Source organism: Sesamum indicum, linkage group LG5 (assembly GCF_026168435.1).
Source record: "Sesamum indicum cultivar Baizhima isolate 11 linkage group LG5, ASM2616843v1, whole genome shotgun sequence".
NCBI lineage: Eukaryota > Viridiplantae > Streptophyta > Magnoliopsida > Lamiales > Pedaliaceae > Sesamum > Sesamum indicum.
The window spans coordinates 12114360-12136400 of NC_142661.1; the positions used below are offsets into that span (position 1 = coordinate 12114360).

At 38.7% G+C, this 22041-nt stretch overlaps 1 protein-coding gene and 1 non-coding gene across 3 annotated transcripts; both read right to left on the reverse strand.

Moving 5' to 3' along the window:
- Positions 1-15557: 15557 nt before the first annotated feature.
- Positions 15558-15753, reverse strand: LOC148788128 (U2 spliceosomal RNA). Its single transcript, XR_016065664.1, has one exon. It is a non-coding gene; the product is annotated as a U2 spliceosomal RNA (small nuclear RNA).
- Positions 15754-17205: 1452 nt separating this feature from the next.
- Positions 17206-20624, reverse strand: LOC105162296 (class V chitinase). 2 transcript variants are annotated; one of them, XM_011080301.3, is made up of 7 exons: positions 19415-20618; positions 19112-19243; positions 18881-19020; positions 18494-18704; positions 17968-18205; positions 17728-17878; positions 17206-17641 (listed from the first exon to the last, which is right to left on the reverse strand). In XM_011080301.3, the coding sequence occupies exons 1-7, from the start codon at positions 20484-20486 to the stop codon at positions 17336-17338; spliced, it is 2250 nt and encodes a 749-aa protein (XP_011078603.1). In that variant the 5' UTR covers positions 20487-20618; the 3' UTR covers positions 17206-17335. The 2 variants fall into 2 exon arrangements, with proteins under 2 accessions (XP_011078603.1, XP_088736391.1); XM_088880265.1 differs by lacking the exon at positions 17728-17878 and having other exon boundaries at positions 17500-17641; positions 19415-20624.
- Positions 20625-22041: the final 1417 nt, after the last annotated feature.

Genomic DNA, 22041 nt, shown 5'->3' on the forward strand with positions numbered 1-22041 from the left:
TGGAAGATATTGGAGGCTTCATATTTTCAATGAAATTGGAAGTGTCCATCTCGCTCAATAATTTGGAGGAAGACCGAGTGCATCACTTCCATAACAAGGACAAAGAGGTATGGAGATAGAGGATCACCTTGGCGAAGCCCTCTTGAGAGCACAAAAAAATCGTGTGCCTTCCCATTCAAGCCCACCGAGAATGATGGTGTTGTGATACATTCTTCAATCCATCTCATAAATATGACTGGGAACCCGAATAATTGAAGTGTGGCAAGGAGGAAATCCCACTCCACAATATCATATGCTTTACGTATGTCAACTTTCAAGGCACACAGTGGAGGTAATCACTTCTGATTATATCCGGTGGATAACTCTTGTGACATCATGATGTTATCCCTAATACTCCTGTCAGGTATGAAAACCGCCTAACAAGGACTAACAAGTTTTCCCAAGACCACACTCAAACGTTGGACCAGTAGCTTAGCAATAACCTTATAAATCACATTGCAACAAGAGATAGGACGAAAGTCAGCTACAGTAATAGGGGAGTGTATCTTGGGAATAACCGCCAAAGCGTACAAATTGACCTATTTTAAAAGTTTTCCTGTGGCAAAGAAATCTAAGACAGCTCTAGTCACTTCATCACCCACGACTGTCCATGCAGCTTTAAAAACCCCGATGAATTGCCATCCAGCCCTGGAGCTTTGTCCTCTGCTATATCAAACATTGTCAGTTTCACATCCTCAGGCGTGAAGGGCTTCATAAGCTACGAGGCTTCGTCCTCATCCACAAGATGTCCCATCCAAGGGCGCAAAAACCGCAGATCCAGCACTTCCCATCGTCGATTTTCGCCAAGTAAGGACTGATAATAGGAGACAAACTCCTCACTCACCGCAGCAGGATCGGTCTGGGTGACTCCATGACCATCGTTAATCTATAACACCCTCTTCACTGCACGCCGATGTGCAATCTTGCGAAAGAATACATGTGTGCACTGATCTCCTTCCTTCATCCACTGCATCTTTGCCCTCTGTTGCAATATATTCTGTTCCAACTTGGCTGCTTTTGCATACACTAATCGATAACAATGCTCCAAATATATGTAAAGCTCATCATGTCTGTTTAAACTTACCAGATTTTGTGCCATGTCAAGAAACTCTTTTGCAAGCTGGACGTTATGTGAAAGGTTCCCTTTCTCCCTTCTTCATTCATGGAAAATAGGTTTCAAGGCTTTCAACTTTCGAGTGACCGCATACATAGGTATACCAACTATCTCATGCTGCCAAATCTGCTACACTTGTGAGATAAAAGACGGTGAGAGCGTAAGGTAGTTATCAGATCAAAACATACCTCCAAACTGCCTCTGAGAGCCCCCAAAAATCACCAAGGGTGAATGATCAGACGTACGGGCGGTAAGGCATGTATAGGACAGCATCAGATATCTCAACATCCAAATGTCATTCGTGAGGATCCTATCCAGCCGCTTCCAAAGGTTGCGCGGGCTAGCAATGTAGTTATGCCAAGTAAACCATTCACCCTGCATAGGTAATGGTAAGAGTCCACTATTCTGAATACAGGAATTGAATTCCGCCATCGCTATCCTTATATCGCCCGACGTACCAAAAACTTCACTAAGATCTCTAACTACATTAAAATCCCCTCCAACCATCCATAGGATATCAACACAATTTAGAGCTAGAACCTCAAGGTACCCTAAAGATCCCTCCTAGCAGCCACCTCATTAGCGCCATAAATAATAGTAATAATAATAGGATTATGCGAGGCTCTAAATGTAATACGAGCATGGATAAATTGAGATCCCAACGATAGCACATCAACATCAATAAAGCTATCATCCCATGCCAACCAAATACGACTACCAACAGTTGCATAATCCACAAACCATTTTCACTGGGGCATTAAGAAAGATTGAATACGAGCAACATTATTCAATTGAACACGAGTTTCAATAAGACTAAATAACTGTAACCTGAACTCCGCAACTAGATCTCTGACAGCTAGTTGGTGGTCCCACTTGTTCAGGCCACGAACATTTCATATGCCAACGTTCAACATTGTTCAAGGCACAAGGGGTTGCATGCTTTAGGACCCCCAAGAGCTTCATCAGATTCATCAATCAAGTGCAAAGCATTATAGGTAATAATGGCCTTACCCTTATCCACTTGACTCGGACCCGTCTTCTTCGTTAGTATGTCTCGATTTTTAACTTGCTCACTACAAGCTAATTAGTTAGTCCCCTTCTCACAACCATCTCGAGCAGGACCCAATTTCGGTACATAGACAGTCACCGGAGGCTTCGTAGATTGGATCACTTTCTTCACCCCACACTTTTTGGTACTATGACCTAACGTCATACAACTGGTACACTTTTGCGGCATCCACTCATACTCAATGTCGATCTTACAGGGTGATTCTCCTCCATCTTCATCAGGACTCATCATGATAATATATTTTGCCAGTTTAGAGCTGATATCAAGCATCACACACACACGAGCGAAATTCAGTCTCGTGCATGCTCTCGTAATGGTGTCCGGATACAACGATTTTCCCACACCACTAACCACCGTACTAAGCCCTTCCTCAGTCCCTCCATTGGAAGGTGACGTAACCGGATTCAAACAGGAACTTGCGTATGCTTGAACTTTCTCATCATCATGCCTGGTTCCCACTTTTGCAGGACAATAGGTTGTCCCTGGAACAACCACGGTCACCCTTCAATAACCCCTTCCATGTCAATAACCGTTTTAAATTGGAAGAAAAAGAACCCATTTGCAGTCGCATTGACCTCACGCAAAGCTGACCATACAGATTTGGCGTACTCCTTCAAGTGATAAAAGTAAGGCCGTTTTCAAGAAAATATCCCGCATCCGTAGATCTCCATCATCGAGAACCCTTCTGGATGGAATCCAGTGTCGGACGTACAATGGTCTCACCATTTTATACCATCGGAGCAATATACGATAAAGTTTTCCAAGAGGAATTATTAAAAGCATCAGCTATTTTATCATCCACAACATGCTCAGGACACGCATGCAACGGAACATTGCTAATTAATAACCCAGTAGGACCAAATTGTACCTTAGGGGCTTGTTTGTATGTCATCTCATGAACTTTATCCACATCATGCACCCATTTCTCCAACTAGACAACAGCATTTATCGCATTCTTCGAACCCACGCAGTCCACCTCATCCCGCCCTTACTCGCCATGTCAGCCTCCACATCACCACTTACGTGTGCCACGTCAGCACACTCATTTACATGAAATTCAGCACGATTATCATCGTCAACGCACCGCCTTTGCTGATCGAACAAATTGCCCGATAACCTGGTCCTCGACCCATCTGTACGGCCCTTCGTCGGAACAGTCTATGAGCAACCAGCTGGAACCTGCTGCTCGTCACCATACTCTGCTGCAGCAACATCTTTCACATGTTCAGGCACTGCAACCCTCTTTGCCGGTGGGATATGTATTTCTCGTGCGTTTTCCAATTATAGACATTGATCACCAGTGTTTTCCATGGTTGTCGATGCATAATCGGCGCCACCACCTCCTGTCTCGACCCAAATCGGCCAAATTTGTCTTCCCACCGCACCTGCAATTTTTTCAGCGCATCTATGGACGCATAGTCACAATCAACCACTCTATACGCCAGCTTCAAGAACTCCTCAATGTTGAATTCAACCAGCAACTGGTTTGCATCACCTTTTCCATTGCCATCGCTAGGGTTAGCTTGGCCAAACCCTAGATACGATTTATCCCCCCCCCCATCAAAACTTCTCTTTTATCCATAGGAATCCGACCTCCATACCAATATTGCTAAAGCAATCGTCTGTATCCGGAGAGGAGCTAATTTTCGTCGTCTTCCTCCCCAGCACCGCGTCTCCCATGCAAAACCCTAATTTCGATGACTTACGCAGGACGAAACGCTATAAGAGTTGGGGTTTAAGCGTTGGAATTAGAGACGAGGATGGTTTTCTCAGGGTTTCTGGGCTTTCTTTATCCTTGATAGACCAAATCCTTCGCAAGCCTAAAGATGGGGCCTGCAGAAAATATTAACACTTTGATGCTTAAGTCAATACGTAACTTTGAACTAATAATATTAAAAAGAAGATATATGAAAATAAGATAGCAAGCTATACTGAAACAAGGGAAAAGTATTATTTTAGTCCGCTAAGTATGCCTAATTTTAATTTTAGTCCGATAACTATGTCCATTTTTGTTTAGGTCCAGTAACTTACGAAATTGCTTACTTTTAGTCCTCTGGCAGATTTTCTAATAATTTTACCCCTATGCAACTTTTGAAAGGCAGTTTTAGTCCATATACACTCATAGATAGTAAGATGCATAACATTAATTGAAGCACCCAAATCATATATGATTTTTTCTATTCCAATCTTTTCAATTTTACAAGGGATAGAAAACATACCCGAATCTTTGCATTTAGGAGGTAGTTTCTTTAAAAAATAGAGGATATATTTTCTTCGATACTTACCCTGTCATCACCTTTCAATTTGATTTGGTTGGTGCACAACTCCTTCTAAAACTTTACATAGCGAGGTAATTGTTTAATTACATCGAGTAAGAAAATATTTATCTCTACTTTGCAAAAAAATTCAAGGATTTCTTCTCCTCTTCCTATTTTACGGACTTGACAAATCTCTTTGCAAATGGAGGTTTGGGCACCAACATCTTGGGATGCTCCTTTTCGGCTAGGTTGGGCTTGTCGGCTTGCTTTTGGGGCATCTTGAATTCATGCTCTATTTTGCCTTATTGTGCGTACCCACACTTAGTGCTATTTTCATCCTTGATACCTAAAACTTTTTTCCACTGTGCAAGACAATAGCACTAATGTCTTGTTTAGTATTAACAATAATTTGGAATGGTAACTTACCTTGGGACTCTAACCGACTGACAGATGACGCTAATTTACTCACTTGGAACTCCAAATTTTGAATGCTTGCTCGAGCTTCGTACTCCAAATTTGAATGCTTGCACGAGTCTCCTATTGAAATTGTTGAGTGTTGGCAACAAGTGTTTTCATTATGACTTCAAGAGATGTATCCGATTTGGAATTAGACTGAGGTGGTGGCCAAGTTTGAGGTTGAGAACCATAGCAAAAGGTTGGGATGATCCCCCCATCTTGGATTTTACGTATTGGAATAGAGATCATATCTACTTTGTGATGGTCCAAAGAATCCTCCTATGACATTAGCATGCACGGGGGTTCTTCGAGCATAGGACAAGCATCGGCGGCGTGAGCCAAAGAGGTATATATGCCACAAGCTTTGACTTGTTGAGGACTTCTATAATGAATCGCTTACAAAGAGAGGTAAGTATTTCTAAGCGTTCATCAATGGAAGTATTTACCCCATTAACCTTCCTTGGTGGGTTCTTGTTTCTACCACCAAATTATTGGGTGTTGGATGCCATGGTCATAATGAGGTTGCGTGTTTCGGTACGGGTTTTGTCGAACAAAGCACCTCCACTTGCCACATCTACCAAGCTCCTATATGTATCGACAATCTTTCATAGAAATATTCGATAAAGAGATAATTCGGGATTTGGTGATGAAGATAATTCTTTGATAAAGAGATAATCCGGGATTTGGTGATGAGGACAACTCTCCACCAATTGCTTGAATCTTCCCAAATACTCATGGAGGTTTTCCCTAAAGAATTGACGTATTCCACTGGTTTCCTTCCGGATAGTTGTGGTTTGTGAGGCAAGGAAATAGTTTCAAGAAATTTCTTTTTAAGCTCGTTCCAACTAGTGATGGATCCTGAAGATAGGTATAAGAGTCAATCCTTTGCTTTGTCGTCTAAAGAGAATGAAAAGGCTCGTAGTTTGACTTGTTCTGTTGTAATCCCTTGGGGTCTCATGCTAGAACACACTACATGAAATCTTGAGATCTTTGTGTTTATCTTCAACTGCAAGGCCATGAAAAGTGGAAAGTAAGTGAATAAGGTCATATTTTAGATCGAAATCAACTTCTAATGTTGGATATTCAATGCAAAGAGGTTATGATTCAAGTCAAGAGAGGTCATCACTTTAATCGTCCATTCTTGATTCCAAGCCATGACTTCGTCTTCAGAATCGCAAGATGTGGGCACCCCTAAGGCTAGATCTTAGAAGAGGCGGAGGCGTCTTCATTATATTGCTTGGTTTCTTTTCAAAGTCTTCGTGCGGTCTTCTTGATCTTAAAGTTAAAATTCAAGTTCGCCTTTACGAGAAGATCGTGGCATTAAAACCAAGTAACAAGGACAAATAATAAGAAGAAATTAATTTAAAGACACCAATCCCTGGCAACGGCACCAGAATTTGATGAGTGCCTAATCCATCAAAATATATTTTCCTACTAAAACTTGTGAAAATAGTGAGTACATTTGGATCCACGGAGGTTGATTTTAAATTAATTTCTTCAGATAAAAATAAAAAAAGGGGAAAGTTTTGTTTAAAGTCTAAATCTATTCATAAAATTAAAAAGAGGAATAAATATGAAAAGAAAGGTCTTTGATTAAAGACAAGATTACGCTTGATCCATGATTGATAATTGATACAAAGATGACAATCATTCTAATAAATAAATTGGTTATGATCATTGGAATGACCTAATGACCTCACCTTTTCGTACCTTCTAGGTAGTCAAGGAACACTTGTTGACTAGTTTTCTAATCAACAAGCAATCCTGAGAACATACTCAAGATTTAAGTTACCAATAGCATAACTAGAAAGGCCCAATTCTAACCAATAAATTCCTACGAGAACTTATTGAAGTTAGATTGTCTATTCCCCACAACAAACCGACCACTATGACATGATAAATTATGATGTATTACCACTAGTTATTGAACTAAACAAAGAATTACGAATTTGCAAGTTCAACAGGCTAAGCAAATATTCTTGACAATGAAAAATGGGCCCTATGATTCATAAATCAAATTATTTATGATAAAAGCACAGAGAACACAAGTACCTAAATAAATAAAAGTAAAAAAGTACAAATTAGATCTCACAATATATGTGAATCAAGCATTCGCAGTATCTTTAATCAGAAATTAAAAGAACTAGCATAACATGACAATGAGAGAATACATAAAACAAGAGAGAATTTTATAAAGAAAACGCAAAGAACAAAAATATGAGATGAGATGGTAGATTACATCGCCTATTTATACTACTAAGTTGCATGATAGACCTAGATACTGATGATTCCAAACATCAAAGTGTACTATATTTCATGTGTGGCCAGCTTTCCTCCAAAAAATTTATCTTTGTTTGCCTTCTTTTGTCGATTTTCCGTAGGGTTAGTCGTAGGTATGCCTAAAAAAATATGCAAATTTGTCAATTTACTGGCTTTGACCTCATTCCTTCACTTTTCATTCGAAAAGCCTCTTTTAAGCTAGAGCTGCAAAATACCACTTGGTTAGGAGTGTTTTCAAAATACTGTAGTATAGCCGAACATCATGAAAATATAACAAATTAAGCACCTATCTAAAAGTAAAATTCAACAGATAAAGTCGGCGATAAGAGAAGTTAAAAATAAAATAGATGTTTGTACTTCGTTGCATATGAGATTGAACAAAGTGCTCCTCCATCGGAATATAAGATTAGGTCGCTAGAAGTACCTGGTCTCTGTGGGTGATACAAGATTTATACAACTCCCATGAGTCTTGGCCAACCAAGATTCTTAATGTGGAACTTGAATTGGAGATTTCCCAATTAGGGATAATTTTATCTCCCTTTCTTAGCGGTTCAGCAAGAAGGAGTCTTTAGTTGATTACAAGGTTCTTTCCACCAGGTGGTAATCTCATGGACGATGCACAAATTTTCTTCCTTTTCGGCTTGGCAAGCCGCAACCTTGGCCTTTCTCTTTTCTTCAAACCACAATGGGGACCATCTACTGCACATTCTAGATTTGCTTGAGCGAGAATCTTTACTTTGATGCTTGTGTTTGCTCTTTTTTTATGACGATCTCGCGATCCTTCGATGAGCAATGAATTTAGGATTGTGATCTTGGGAATATGGTTAGGAGCAATTTCATTTATAGCCACGATTCATCGAGTTTGGGTTTCCCATTGCCTTGATCAATTCCTCCACCCACAACCTCAACCATGACCTCTGTAGGATAAGGATTAGACATAACGGGGTGAGAAACTTGCTGAGAGAATTCCTCTGTTGGATTGGAAGTATCACCTAGAAAGAAAAGGGATTGGGTGCAATCCAAGTTGGAAGAATCCCCTTCTTCGACCTAAGTTTATTAGTGATCCATGAGTTCATTATTATGCAAACTGAAAAAGAATCAAAAGTTACATTAGCTTAAGCTAACAGTTAACAAAATAAGGAAGAAAAAAGGTTGCATAAGGAAAAGCTTCTCCTTCTATGTATCAATAATGAAGCATGTTGGTGGCAAATCTAAAGTTTGGGCGAGCAGCCAAATAGAAGAATCTCCTCTCACCCAATCTCTTAGAGGTGGTAAAAGATTAAAGGGACCATAATTCTCAAAATTGGAGTCATACCCTAAATGCTTTATTATCATGACAAAAACTAAGATAGAGCGAATTGACTTAGGATATAGTTGCATGGAGCATAAATGAAAATTATTAAGAATTAGCCCAATAGGCACAGGAAGAGGAAAACAAAGACCTGCTTCAAGATGGGAAAGCAAAAAGCCACAATAACCCTCCTTGTGAGGAATATGCATTATATCAGACAATTTCGGAATGACTACTTCATAGTCCTTAGGGGAAAAAATTGGAATCTTATCTAATCAGCCGTTATTTTCACTATACAAGTAATGTCAGCCGAGGGACAAAATCATCATGTTCTAGTACTTCTTAAGGGCAGTAGTACAATCATTTTTTGAAGTGGTACTTCTTAATTGTTCAACTTCCTCAGTGCCTAAGATCCCTGTGTTGATGCAGTCTCTCATCTAGTAATCCATGTTGAATTTAGCTATATGGAATTTACAAGGACTCAACAGGCGAACACCAACTTGCAGTCTCCACCCTGGTTGACAATTATCACTTACATATTCTCGGCCTCTTAGAAACACGGGTCCAAGCGACTAATGCGGTACATATCCAACTTGCTACCCTTCCTCGTTGGAAGTGGTTTACTGATTATGTAAGTTCTGATTATGCGGTACGTAATGAGTTTAATGATTGTGTCATGCATACTGGCTTGCTCTCTTTACCTATGCAAGGGGAATGGTTTACGTGACACAACTGTAGTACTGATTTCCATAGTTTATGGAAGCGATTGGATCGAATGCTAGTGAATGACATGTGGGTGATGAGATGGCCGAGGGTTTCCTACATAAACCTCACACCACATACTTCCAATCATTTCCCCGTTGTTCTTAGAGGGGACCCCCAACGACAATTGGGAGGTATGTTTCGTTTTGATAACTTTCTTGCTTTATCCTCCCAGTTTATTCCTAGTGTGAAGAATACTTGGCGGCACCATATTGTGGGAATTCCAATATACTCGCTTATGCGTAAACTCAAAGCACTAAATCCCGTGTTCCGATAGCAGCGAAGGAATAAGGGGGATTTGTCACGTAATGTTCAGCTGGCCAAAGACTTTCTTGATACAGCTCAGCGGTTACTCAGCATGGATCGACATAATTCTCTACTCTTTTCACTTGAGCATTATTGCAGATTGATATATGCACGAGCAGTGCAGCTTGAGCAAGTTACGCTTTAGCAGCGTGACAAGCAATGCATGAAAGGATGAGATCAATGCTCGCGAGTATTTTTCTGAAAAATTGCGCAGCGCCGTACAAAACGCCGAATTTTCTAAATTGATGATGAGCTTGGCCATACCCGTACGGATTACTAAAAGGTGATTCAGGAGTTTATTGGGTTCTATGGCAACTTGTTGGGAGTCGAGCGGAGCAGAAGGTTTCTAGACCTTCGGTTGCTACGTCCGTGAGTACGCCACATTGTGACCAATGAAGAGACTCGAGCGATGATGCGCCCGGTGTCAGATGATGAGGTTAAATTAGCTATATTTGATATTGTAGTTGATAAAGCCCCTGGGCCGGATGGGTATACCTCAAGATTTTATCAAGCCGCATGGCCTATTGTGGGTGCTGAAGTGACGCAGGTTGTTCGGGATGTCTTCACCACTGGCCGAATCTTGAGATAGGTGAATGCTACAGTTCTGGCACTCATCCCCAAGGTACACAATCCTACACGTGTATTGACTTTAGACCGATTGCTTGTTGTAATGTTTTGTATAAAGTCATTACTAAAATCATTGTGCAAAGAATGAGTTCGATGATGGATAAACTTATTAGTCCAGCGCAAACAACCTTTGTTCCGGGTCGCTCTATTATCGATAATATACTACTGGCACAGGAGTTGTTTACAGGGTATAATCAACAACGCTTGCCACCTCGCTGTGCCCTTAAGGTAGATATACGTAACGCATATGATACAGTTGAATGGGATTTCCACATTGCTACCTTGCAGCTCTTTAGATTTACTGATAGGCTTATTCATTGGTGGAAGAATGTATTACTACTACCTTGTTCTCTGTTGGGATCAGTGGGAAACCACATGGTTTCTTTCCTGGTGCTCGGGGTCTTCACCAAGGAGACCCCATGTCCATATATTTATTTGTCTTGATTATGGAGGTTTTGAATCTTATTTTGCAGCAACTAATTCATCAAGACAGGAGGTTTGTTTTTAACTGGAGATGCGAGCCGCTGATTGGTTCAGTTTGGATTTGTTAATGACCTATTGTTGTTCTGTTGGGCTGAGCCAGAGTCCGTACGAGTGCTCAAGCAGGGACTTGATTTATTTGGGGATTTGTCCGGCCTTCGGGTTAACGCCTAAAAGAGTAACTTTATTATCTCACAGTCAGCTGTGGGATCCAGGATTTGCTGATTGACCAACTCCACTTCCAAGAGAGACTTCTGCCAATGAAGTATTGAGGACTTCCTCTTATCTCATCACGGCTCACTATTTCGAATTAAGCGAGAAGGTAAGATAAGATATTTTAAAATTCTATAACCAATGATGGATTGAACTTGTAACTGTGCCAAGAGAAGGTAGTTTCCGACCCTTACTGTTAAAACTGGATCAGAGGGCACGACATTATCTTATGCAGGACGAGTACAGATTATTAAATCTCTTCTTACTTCCCTTAGTATCTATTGGGCGTCCGCTTTTATTCTACCCAAAGGCATCATTCGAGAGATAGAAAAACAGTTGAGGCCTTCTTATGGAAGGGATCATCTGCTCGAGGGTATGCAAAGGTGGCATGGGAATGTGTATGTCATCCTATTCATGAAGGTGGTCAAGGGATTCAAAATATTGCTACTCTTAACCGCGCACTTATGGGACTCAAATTATGGCAGATTATTCACGACAACCGAGCTTCTATTTGGGTTGATTGGATGTATAATACACGCCTGAAATAGGTTACTATCTGGATGGCCCCTGAGCGAGGGGGTTCTTCGAGTTGGAGGAAACTCTTTCGATTACGGCCACTTCTCGGGCCTTTTATTCATTATTTTATAGGGAATGGAACTACTTTTTTGCTATGGCATGATCTTGGTCCACTCATCTAACAGTTCCCGCAGGACCCTCGACTTACAAACACTATGGAGACGGAAAAGGTTGTTGTTTTCCTTCTAAATGGGCAATGGTGTTGGCCCTCTATTACTGACACTCACTCTCTACAGCTCTTGCATTCCCTTCCACCCATCCATAGAGGGGCTGATTATATCCTTTGGCGGTCAAGAGATACACAACTAACAGTTGCTATGATGATACGTTCAATACGGGGTGAAGGGCCCAAGGTAGGTTGGTCTTCACTATTGTTGGGCTGCTTCAAAACCCCTAGGCATGCTTTTGTGTTATGGCTAGCGATCCTTGGTAGACTCTCTACTATGGATAAGCCTTGGTTGGCTCATCTTAATAGTTCTTTCGTACTTTGTTCTGATGGTGCTGATTAGACCCATGATCATCTTTTTTTTCGCTGCACTTAATCACATGGCTGCTTGAGGGTGATTCGACGCATACTTCGGTTTGATTGGCCAAACCGAGCTTGGGCTACTGACGTCTTACGGGCTGCTCACATATGGAGAGGAAAACACTATGTTTCTACAGCCTGCCGCGCTCTTTTGGCCTCATGTGTGTACCATATCTGGCGTGAGCGCAACATTAGACGATTTGATGGAGTACATAGAGACATACACACTGTGGGTGCGCTGATGGTTCGAGATGTGCAGCAGAGGATTCTTAGTGTAGCATTACCTACTGCGATTAGCACTTGTGCGCTTTACCGCTTATGGCGAATCCCTTGGCCTGTCGAGGAAACCGCTTAGATTAAACAAATTATATTGTACTATTGTATTTTTTTTACTTAATGAAAATTACCTTTATCGAAAAAAAAAAAAAGAAAGATCCCTGTGTTTCTCATTTAGGCCTGGTCGCTCACCGACCCAACCTTACTTGGGACCTAGAACCAGCACTATCCGATGGCTTCGTACTTGAGACATTAGGATAATGATATATGAACCCATACAAATACTAGCATTTGACTCTATAAATACCTTTAACCATTTCAAATGGTGTTACACCATTTATTACTTTCACACTAGCTTACAAGTCTTCCTTCCCACTTTCCGAACTTGTGAACTAACTTAAGCATCTAAGGCCCTTTGTTGGGGACTACCCAGTGAGTCTAACGAACTTTTTTCTTCTCAAGTCACCAAAACACACTATCCAAACCACTTGAAAGGCCCCCTAGATCAGATCCCTTCTTCAAAAATTGCCGGCGACGAGGGGTGAGCGACTATGTTGCAGGGGACATACGACCACAGCTCTACTTTCTTGCCGGTTGCCAAAGTTGCCTTCAACACTTTGTTATTGTCCACATAGCCATACATTGTTGCCTTCTGTAGTTTCAAGCCCATGTCCATTGATTTTGCTCCTGTATGTCAATATATATATTATTATATCAATTATCCGTAGCCAGAAGAGCACAGTTCGATGGGAATCAATTTTTTAATCTATTTAATTTAATATATACAAATTATGGGTACAAAAAATATATTATTTTTATTTTATTTAAAGAAGTTTTATACACGTGAAATGACAACAGGTTTTGGAAAAAAAACTCAAAAGGTAGATCTTGTTTTATTTCTTTTTTCTATGGTTTTAATACCTTCAAAACCTTTGCTTAATTATATTCTTGAGTTAATTACAGCGGCTCTCCTGGGGAAATTAAAGTAATTTCTCACTGTCTCTTTTTTTCTATTCTGAAATCATCAAAATCATCTTATTATTATAGATATTTAAGGGTACAATTGGTATTCTCAAATTTAGTTTTGTGGTGTTATAAACTATCATTTATGAGTGAAAAAGAACTTCTACTTCTTATATATTATATAATAGCTGTAAAAGATGAATATTTCAATGTGCAAATGAAAATTTTTAACAGCCCTTTAAATAGTTGTAGCAATATGACCATATGACCTTAAAATAAAAACAATTTAAAAAATATAATCTTTACGGTCTTTTTATATTTCATTATATTTTGTGACCTTTTTAACCAAATACTATATTATATTATCACAAATTATGTCTCACATACAATACGTCAAACCAAACACTATATAATGATAATAGGATGAGTTATCAATCCATATTCTATTTCACCAAATTCCACGCATAATCCTATCACACCAACCAAACGAATCCCCAGAGAAAAAGATTTAGGGATTGAAAAGAAAAAATGTGTAAAAACTTTATTGTAAGCTTTCCTTTTGATGAGGTTAATTTAGTTAATATATTTAATGTATATAAAAAGTAGTCGTTCTAACCTTTCCTCATAATTAATATATTATTACACTCCATGTGTTTGTTTAAATATATTTTATATAAAATATTAAGGTATCTACATGATAATTTCTTTTCATTGTTAAATGTTTCTTAATTATGTGAAATATGGTTAAAAAGTTTGGATGGCAAAGTTGGAGAGGAGAGGGAAAAGAGTATAACTTAAATTATAAACAATAAAAATAATCATAAATTAAAATATGGCAAAAACATTATTGTTACTTTTTCTTGCAAGTGAGGTTAATTTAGCCATTAAGTTAAAATGCAAGCGGCGTAGTTACATCAATCTCCTCATGCTTAATATACAGCATAAACGTAATGAACTCATAGTAAAAATTACAAAGGACAAGCTTTTTCCATATAAAAATAAGTGGTCTTATACTATATTCATACTATGGCATACTCTACTTGCGCATAATTCTTTAATATCAAAATAAAATTTTTATTATTTTATAAAGTATATACAAGTAATAAGGTATAGATTTATGAAAAAGCAGTGATAAAGAACAGATAATGATATAATATAAGAATGAAAAAAAATGCATGAAAAATTTTAAAAAAAAATAACTACCTAAAAATAGTGAAAAGTTAAATAAGACGCCTAAAAAAAGTGAGACACGCAAAAACCCTCTAATAGATTTTGAAATGGGCTTATTCGATTGTGCCAAGACACTGGCCCAACTCCACTACCTGAATATGAAAACTTTAGTTGGTAGGGTCGCACCACCACAAACCTCTCTATCACAAATTTTGACATAAGCTCGACCACTTGAGTCGACTTACGTGGGCACCCCTCCCAAATACAATGGAAGTCGCCAACCTAGATCATAGACCTTTTTGTTCGGGCATTGACTCGGTCCGTTTTATTTCCTTTTCCCATAGTTAAACTTGTTTTAGCTATGTGGGAGATAAATTAATACCACTTGACTTCCTCAATTATGTTTTTGGTTGATGCATCAAAAGATTCAAAACCTGTGATTGAGGCCTCAAACATGGAACCTGATGTTTGATGCATCAAAAAAAGAGATTCAAAACCTATGATTGAGGCCACTATGATGTGTTGTTCGGAAAACTCAAAAGTAAACTGGTGCGGAAAGGTCTTTTCGGGATTGTTCTTTTTCTTTCTAGAAAAAAATGACTATGACCCTCCTTATGCTTCGGAGCCGTGGTATTTACAGGATTTCATCTTCTGAGATCCTCCTTGATAGATTTGGAGGAAATCTTTCCTAGGTACTCGTTCTAAAATGCATTTATTGAGCTAGTAAAGAATGCTGTTTCATATGGGCGCCTTCGCGACGAATCTTTGAGGAATTCTTTGAATATTTTTCACATTTTCCTCTTGGCGCTCGTAAAATGCCTTTTAATAGTAGATCTCCAAGGAATATGATCTTGTTTCTTTTTCGAAAGCTCATAAAAAATACGTAGGTTTTAAGTCATTCTTTCTGCTTGTGTTCTTAAGGTAGCTCATCTGTTTTTTAACATGACAGGTCATATTTTCCTTTCAGAAATTTGCTCATAATTTATTTGGAATTTCATGATGATGATGGACCTTCAAAAGAATTTTTAATACATTAATTACAAAATTATCATAACACCTTACAAAAACATTATATTAAAAAAAACTTGATTAAGATTACATTCAATTTCTTAAACACACTACAAATGAAAATAAATTTAAACTTGGAGTTGGTGGGGTGCGCCAGGCCAAGGCAACAGTGCAACGCTTAGGCGACGCGCGAGAGCTCAGGCAGCAAGCTGCCATGATGGGCTTTCCCCCTGGAAAAATTAATTTAATATCATGTGAGCCGATGGCTCACGTATCAGATATTAAACTGATAAGAACAGATACTACACTTGATCTTAGCCAAAAGGCCGAGAAAGGTATGCTTAATTTAGACCATTAGCTCTCAACTTATACTCGACCATCTGCCGACGCTGCTTTAAACCTCCGATGTGGGACAAATTCAAAACTATGCTATGCTATGCTATTGCATTCAGCCTTAAGTAGTGTACTTGATAACCGATACTGATAATTGTATTGGTTTTTATTTGAAAAGGTTGATGTTGCGTTTTTTGGATTTGAAGTCTCACGTTTGAAATCTTTATTAACAAATCATTTGGCTCGTGGAAGTTCGGATTTAGTACTACTTTGGTGTGCACTGTTTGACAGTCTCCCAAGTTTTCATCTTGATCATTTTTAACACCTGAACTAGGTTGAAAGAGCGTGTTAAATCATGCCTACGGTCTAAAGTATGGTCTGTTCTGCAGTAAGTTTGCTTTTTGGAGCTTGAGTCATATTTAGTTCAATACACAGGAAGCCACAACATTGTCTTTGGCATTCAGGTGCGATTCATCCGGTCGTGCCTGATTGTGTTTTGGAGAAATTCATGGGCCTTTTGCAGTGAGTATCCTTTTTATATACTCCATGTGATGGATTCTACATAATTCTAACTGATGAGACCGCCCGGTTAAAGCGCTTGTATCTATTGAGTGGGCCATTTTCTTGTTGTGTTTGATTATTTTTCAACCTTCTCAAGCAAGAACCATTGATTTTTTCAAGCATACATGTGATTGCAACGGATAGAGCTCTAGTATCACTTGATTTGGATCCTCTGTACATCAAATGAAGAGATTCAGGTGCTGAGATGTGGGCATTGGGGTTGTTGATAGATTTCTTACTGGCTGTTCAGCTGTGAAAATGGCCTGCTCTTGAAATGAAGCTTTGCAGGTCATGCAGAGGTTTTCAATGTCCCTACATCTGATACAAGCCGTGCTGTGAGCTTACTCATGCATTGAGGTGTATGGATCTGTGGTTGTAGCAACAAGCATAATTATGAGAATCAAGAATGGACTCATAAAGGCACAGTAGGCCAAAATAAAAGATCAATCTGCAGCCCCACGCAAAAGAACTTTGTCCTGATGTTAACTTTCTCTGTAAGATCACAAAAGCACATACGTATGATTGACAATGTTAGTTTGTATGTCTATATGTACCAAGGCCTCAAAGAGTGTCAGTTCTTCATTTTTGCAGATAATTGAACTTTGATTTGCAATATTTGAACTTGAAGACGTGTTTGAGGGGATCTCCTTGTGGTCAATGCTTAAACCTTTTCAAGGAGAGTTCTTGCCAAAACCACAGGAGCTGTCTTCCTGAGGTAATAAACAGGTAGGGGTCCGCCAAACCCCCCGCCTAGGCACAGGCAGCTTTCGCAAAAAAAAAAAAAAACCACAGGAGCTGTCTTCTGAAGTACAGTTCTTACCACAATTATAGGAGATGCTAAAGAAGTTGACGGGTTGGCTGGTGAAAACAGAGTATCTTTTCATTTCGACAAGATGATTAATCAAGTGAAGGCTGATCTTTTACTGATAACTTAACCCATTTATACATCTTAAAATAGGAAAGAACCTAATAGAATAGGTATCGGAAAGAAGCATTCAAAATTAATTCTTAGTAGAAGCTTCAAACATCACCGAGGTATTTCTTGGGTAATTGTCAACATATTGGCTGAACAACGTTCTATAGAACTGCATATATTTTGACTATCTGGACTTCTGCATGTTGAGAAAGCCGGCATGTTAGGGACCGGCACACTATCTGTCTCATTTTTGAGCATTGACGAGACCTCCAGCATAGACGGCCTATCTTGCCATCTTTCTTGGACACATAACAGAGCGACTTGCATGCACGTCTTCATTTTGCATGTCGAGCTAGTATCGTCCAAAGATGGATCCATGAAATCAATGCTATTGTCATTTCTCCAAAGCTCGTATGCCTAACCAAATTCAGTGTCGAAATGTTAGTTTCTCCACATGATTACTATAGACATCAACCATAACGAACCAATTATCAGTCTCTTACATGCTGTAAAAGATTTATATTCTTGTGCACACCATATAGACATGATGTCTTCTTCCCACTTATGATCTGTAGTAATAGTACGCCAAAACTATAGACATCGTACTTTCTTGAGTATATTCCTCCTTTTACATACTCTGGTGGAACATAACCACTAAATTGCAAGAACACAAAAACAAAACATTAAGAGTGTAAAACGTAACTTTCTGTGTCTGAGAGCTTTTTATGAGTAATTCTACTTACTATGTTCCAATAATCCTGCGTGTGCTTGCTGCATTTTCGTCCTTCTGGAAAATTCTAGCTATTCCAAAATCTGATATTTTCGGTTTCATTTCTTTGTCCAGTAAAATGTTGCTAGCTTTCAAGTCTCTGTGAATTATCGTGACTTGTGAGTACTCCTGCAGATACAATAGGCCTTGAGTAACACCGTCAATGATCTGAACTCGTTTCTGCCAATCTAAGCACAACCGCTTTACCGGATCTGCAATATACTGACAATGTTGTGAAAGCAGGTATGCTTATTAGTGAATATAATTTGTGATGTTAAACGTCTCGCTCTGAAACGGATGTTAAATTTTCCTGTGTTGAAGGGTGTGATAAAGTGAAGTCCATTAGCTGTGCCTAAACATTAAAGTTCTAAAGCCCAACTCAAACTCATTTCTGTCAATCTAAGCACACGTCTTCAAAGGGCTTTGCAAAGATACTTCTATTGATCTCCTGCAATAAGAAAAGATGTCAATATATAGTAGAAAAGAGAGCGATCACTGACCAAAGAGGTACATATCCAAGCTCCTATTCGGCATGTACTCGTACACGAGCATCTGTTCTTCCCTTTCTGTACAGATTCCAAGAACTTTCACCAAGTTGACATGTTGTAATCTTGTTGTAAGTGCAAGCTCATTCTTGAGTTCCTCTGTCCCTTGTGTAGAACCTTTTGAAAGTCTTTTTATAGCAATCTGAAGTCCATTGTTCAATTCACCCTAACAAAAAAACATGCATAAGTAGTTGATTTAACATTGATTGCTATCGAAATACGATAAAATTTGTCGGTGTCGAAATGCTGAAATCTATTGCTAATAGCAAAGCAATAACCTTTGCATGGGCTGATGGAGCAACAACAGGCATAGCCGACAGAGACTTAAAGATAACATATTACCTTATACACAGATCCAAATCCACCCTCGCCAAGCTTGTTTTCACATGAAAAATTATCTGTTGCTGCTGCTATCTGAGTGAAACTGAAGACTTGCAGATTAGACCACTCTTTTGTTTTTCCTGAAGCTGCTTTTCCTTTCACTGAGAGAAAATTTAAAAAAAGAACAAACAAGAAAACAGTTATCCTCCTCCTTTCTTGGTGTACACAGAATGCTGAAATGTGGATTGGTACCTTTCGACATTATAAATTTTCTTTTCAGGCAGCATAGTATTGTCCCAAGTAGGAGAATGGCTGCAAATGTTGTCGATAGCAGAATCACCCGTAGTTCGTGTTTGAGGTTTTGATCTTCCTCTTCTTCTTTTGCTGTAAATGAGGTCATTAGAAATCTGTTCAGAACATTTTTTGTTTTGTTCAAGTTTGAATGTGTCTGTTTTGCACAATACATCCTAGTGATCCTTGTGCAGGTTGTCTAAATATGATTGAATGTATTATTTCCTACACATATAAAATATTCTTACAATCTCATCTTCTTACCTGTTCTGGAAAGAGTCCAATCCATATCGTCGTTGGGTACTTGAAACACACTGTAACCAAGAAGGCCCTTCTGCTTTGCATAAGAAACTTTAATCTTAACTACTTCTACATCATCGAAACCAATCCAGAACGAACCAATCTTACAGTAGTTCACCACATATGTGGAGTTAAACGTCGGTTGAACTCCGTAGCTGTTAAGGTACCACTTAATGTGTCGGTAGCTGATAGAGCCATCCGGAGTCATGGCCACGCCTTTTGCTGGTGCGCCTATTCCATAATCATTGGGGTTTACTAACGTCCACGCATATCCATGGTATGGCAACCCAAGAACCAGTTTGTTGGCAGGTAATCCTCTACGAATCCATTCATTTATCCCATAATCTGTACTTAGATTGCTTGATGGATCATATAAAGCAGCATGTGCTCCTGTGAATCTATCTTTTGATGGCAGATGATAGTCAAATGACAGGACATGCACCCAATCAAACGTTCTGCGTATCGCGTTTAGAGGGTAGATCGTGGATTCCATGACCGGCAAATATTTAGCTCCCATAGTCAATATCAAAGGTGAAGTATCAGTGTGCTTTGGTTCAGAATCTATAGCTTCTTTCCATTCATCAAGAAAACTTTCCATATTGGTCATATTGGCAGGTGTACTTGGAAAAACATCGAACAGATCGAGTCCCATGAATCCATGTTCCCTGGCGGCCGTTATTGAAGATTCAATGAACGCCCTCCTGCTCGATGATCGACTGATCATGTCAAAAAATGTTGAAGAGCTATTAGCTCCAGCCCAGATGGACAAAAGTGTCTTGGCCGACGGATTCTTTCTCCGAACAATCTCTGTGAACGTAGACATGTATGGTTCATCAGATGGTGAAATATTGATCTCATAACTCGATGTATTAATATGTGCAAAAGCGCAAACTAGATGTGTAAACAGCTCTGAGTTGATGTCTGGAACTGGAAATTCACTGCCTGAATACCAGTAACCTGATCTAATCCAAGTCTCTGCTTCAGAAAATTTGAGCAAAGAGAGGAAAAGAAGAAGACAAATATTGATCTTGAACATAGTTGAACAAGGAGCAGCTTTTTTAACTCAATGTCTCAAAATTGGGAGGTTTCTTCAATGATAATTCTGTTTACTACACAGTTGTTCAACGGGTGCAAGACTTTCCAGGTGACTGCTTTGAGCCGTTTCTCATTTCTCCGCCTACAGCTCCTATATTTCCGTTACGTGTACGACTCTTATCTTTGCACTTTATTAATACAAGCAGCGCCCATATCGGTTGCAAACAATGAGCTTGAGTGCCTTATAACTCTTAAAGGCCCTCTTTTTCCTAGTGAAGACCTTTTTAGGACAAAACCGTGTGATTGTACACGAAGTTAGAACTGATAATATCTCGCGTAATGGGGCACCGGTCGAATCGCAAGCCACATCAAGTATCTTATATTTATGATGTTGTAAAATCATAAAATTGGAGCCTTATTCATGTATGTATATATACAGAAAATTTTTACCCAAAATTAGATTTTGGTACTAAACTTATGCGATATAATTGGTTCAAGTCTTACCAAAACTTACCCAAGTTAAATTATTTGTGTGTATGTACATGTGTAGTTACAAATAGCTGAGGTGGCGGTAGGATCCGCTAAGACCTTAATCAAGAACTGATAAATTCACAAAAAGTAGAACAAAGTTTGGTGGATGATCCCTATTAAAACTTTTGATACTTAAATTAAATTCCAATATGAATATAAGATCGAGTTGAAAATTATACCTTAGAGTAAAAAATATACGTAGCCTTATACTTTGTAGCACCCATAAAGTTGGCAATGCAGGAAGCCACATGGCAAGCCGACAGTCCTAGGATCTTGTCATAATCATGAGGTCATATTAGTAGGTCAGATCAAACGATCATGAGTTTGAGTTTTAATAAAAATTGAAAAAATTAATTTTAATTCTTTTTCATTAAAAAAAAATTAGATCGAATTAAGTCAAGTCCAACTTTTATAAATAATGCGCAGACTTTTGTCGTTTTTCAAACTTTTACCATTTTCGAGACAATTCTATGTATTTAATTATTTATGGAAAAGACCCCATCATAAGAAATGTGAATTAGGTTTCCTCGAAATGGATGTTTGAGCAGACTACGTTTGTATTCATGCGAAAATGAGACTTTTGAGTTGGGACACACGAGACTTATTTGTAAATGGAAACGAAAATGCACCTCAAAGTTTTCCTTAGCAAGTTCAGTCAAAAAAACGAGTTTCCTCCACTACTCGTTGAATAGACACCACATGTTTCCCTATATTTATTTGAGATAAATCACGAACATGACACGTGGTTTTTGTATACATGTAATAATAATATTTTATATTTTAAAATATATTATATTTCAAAAAAATATACATAAATAGATTCATCATCATATTTCTAAAAAAGAAAAAGAAAAAAAAAAGGAAAGAAAACAACAAAGAAAAAACAATCAACTAAGAGGTATTATTGGTATAAATAATAAAATTAGTGTTGCGGTATTATAATCGTCATTTGTGGGAGAAAAATGCCTTTTCTTTTTACATAGTACTAACCGTTATGATACGTCATTCCTGTGTGCATATAATAA

Bases quoted from the DNA above. Each gene is read 5' to 3' on its own strand.
- LOC105162296 (XM_011080301.3), bottom strand. From the start codon at position 20,486: ATGTTCAAGATCAATATTTGTCTTCTTCTTTTCCTCTCTTTGCTCAAA. The intron at 19,244-19,414 runs GTAAGAAGATGA...CCTCATTTACAG, and splicing joins TTGGACTCTTTCCAGAACAG to CAAAAGAAGAAGAGGAAGAT. The intron at 18,705-18,880 runs GTAATATGTTAT...TTTTTTTGTTAG, and splicing joins GATTTGGATCTGTGTATAAG to GGTGAATTGAACAATGGACT.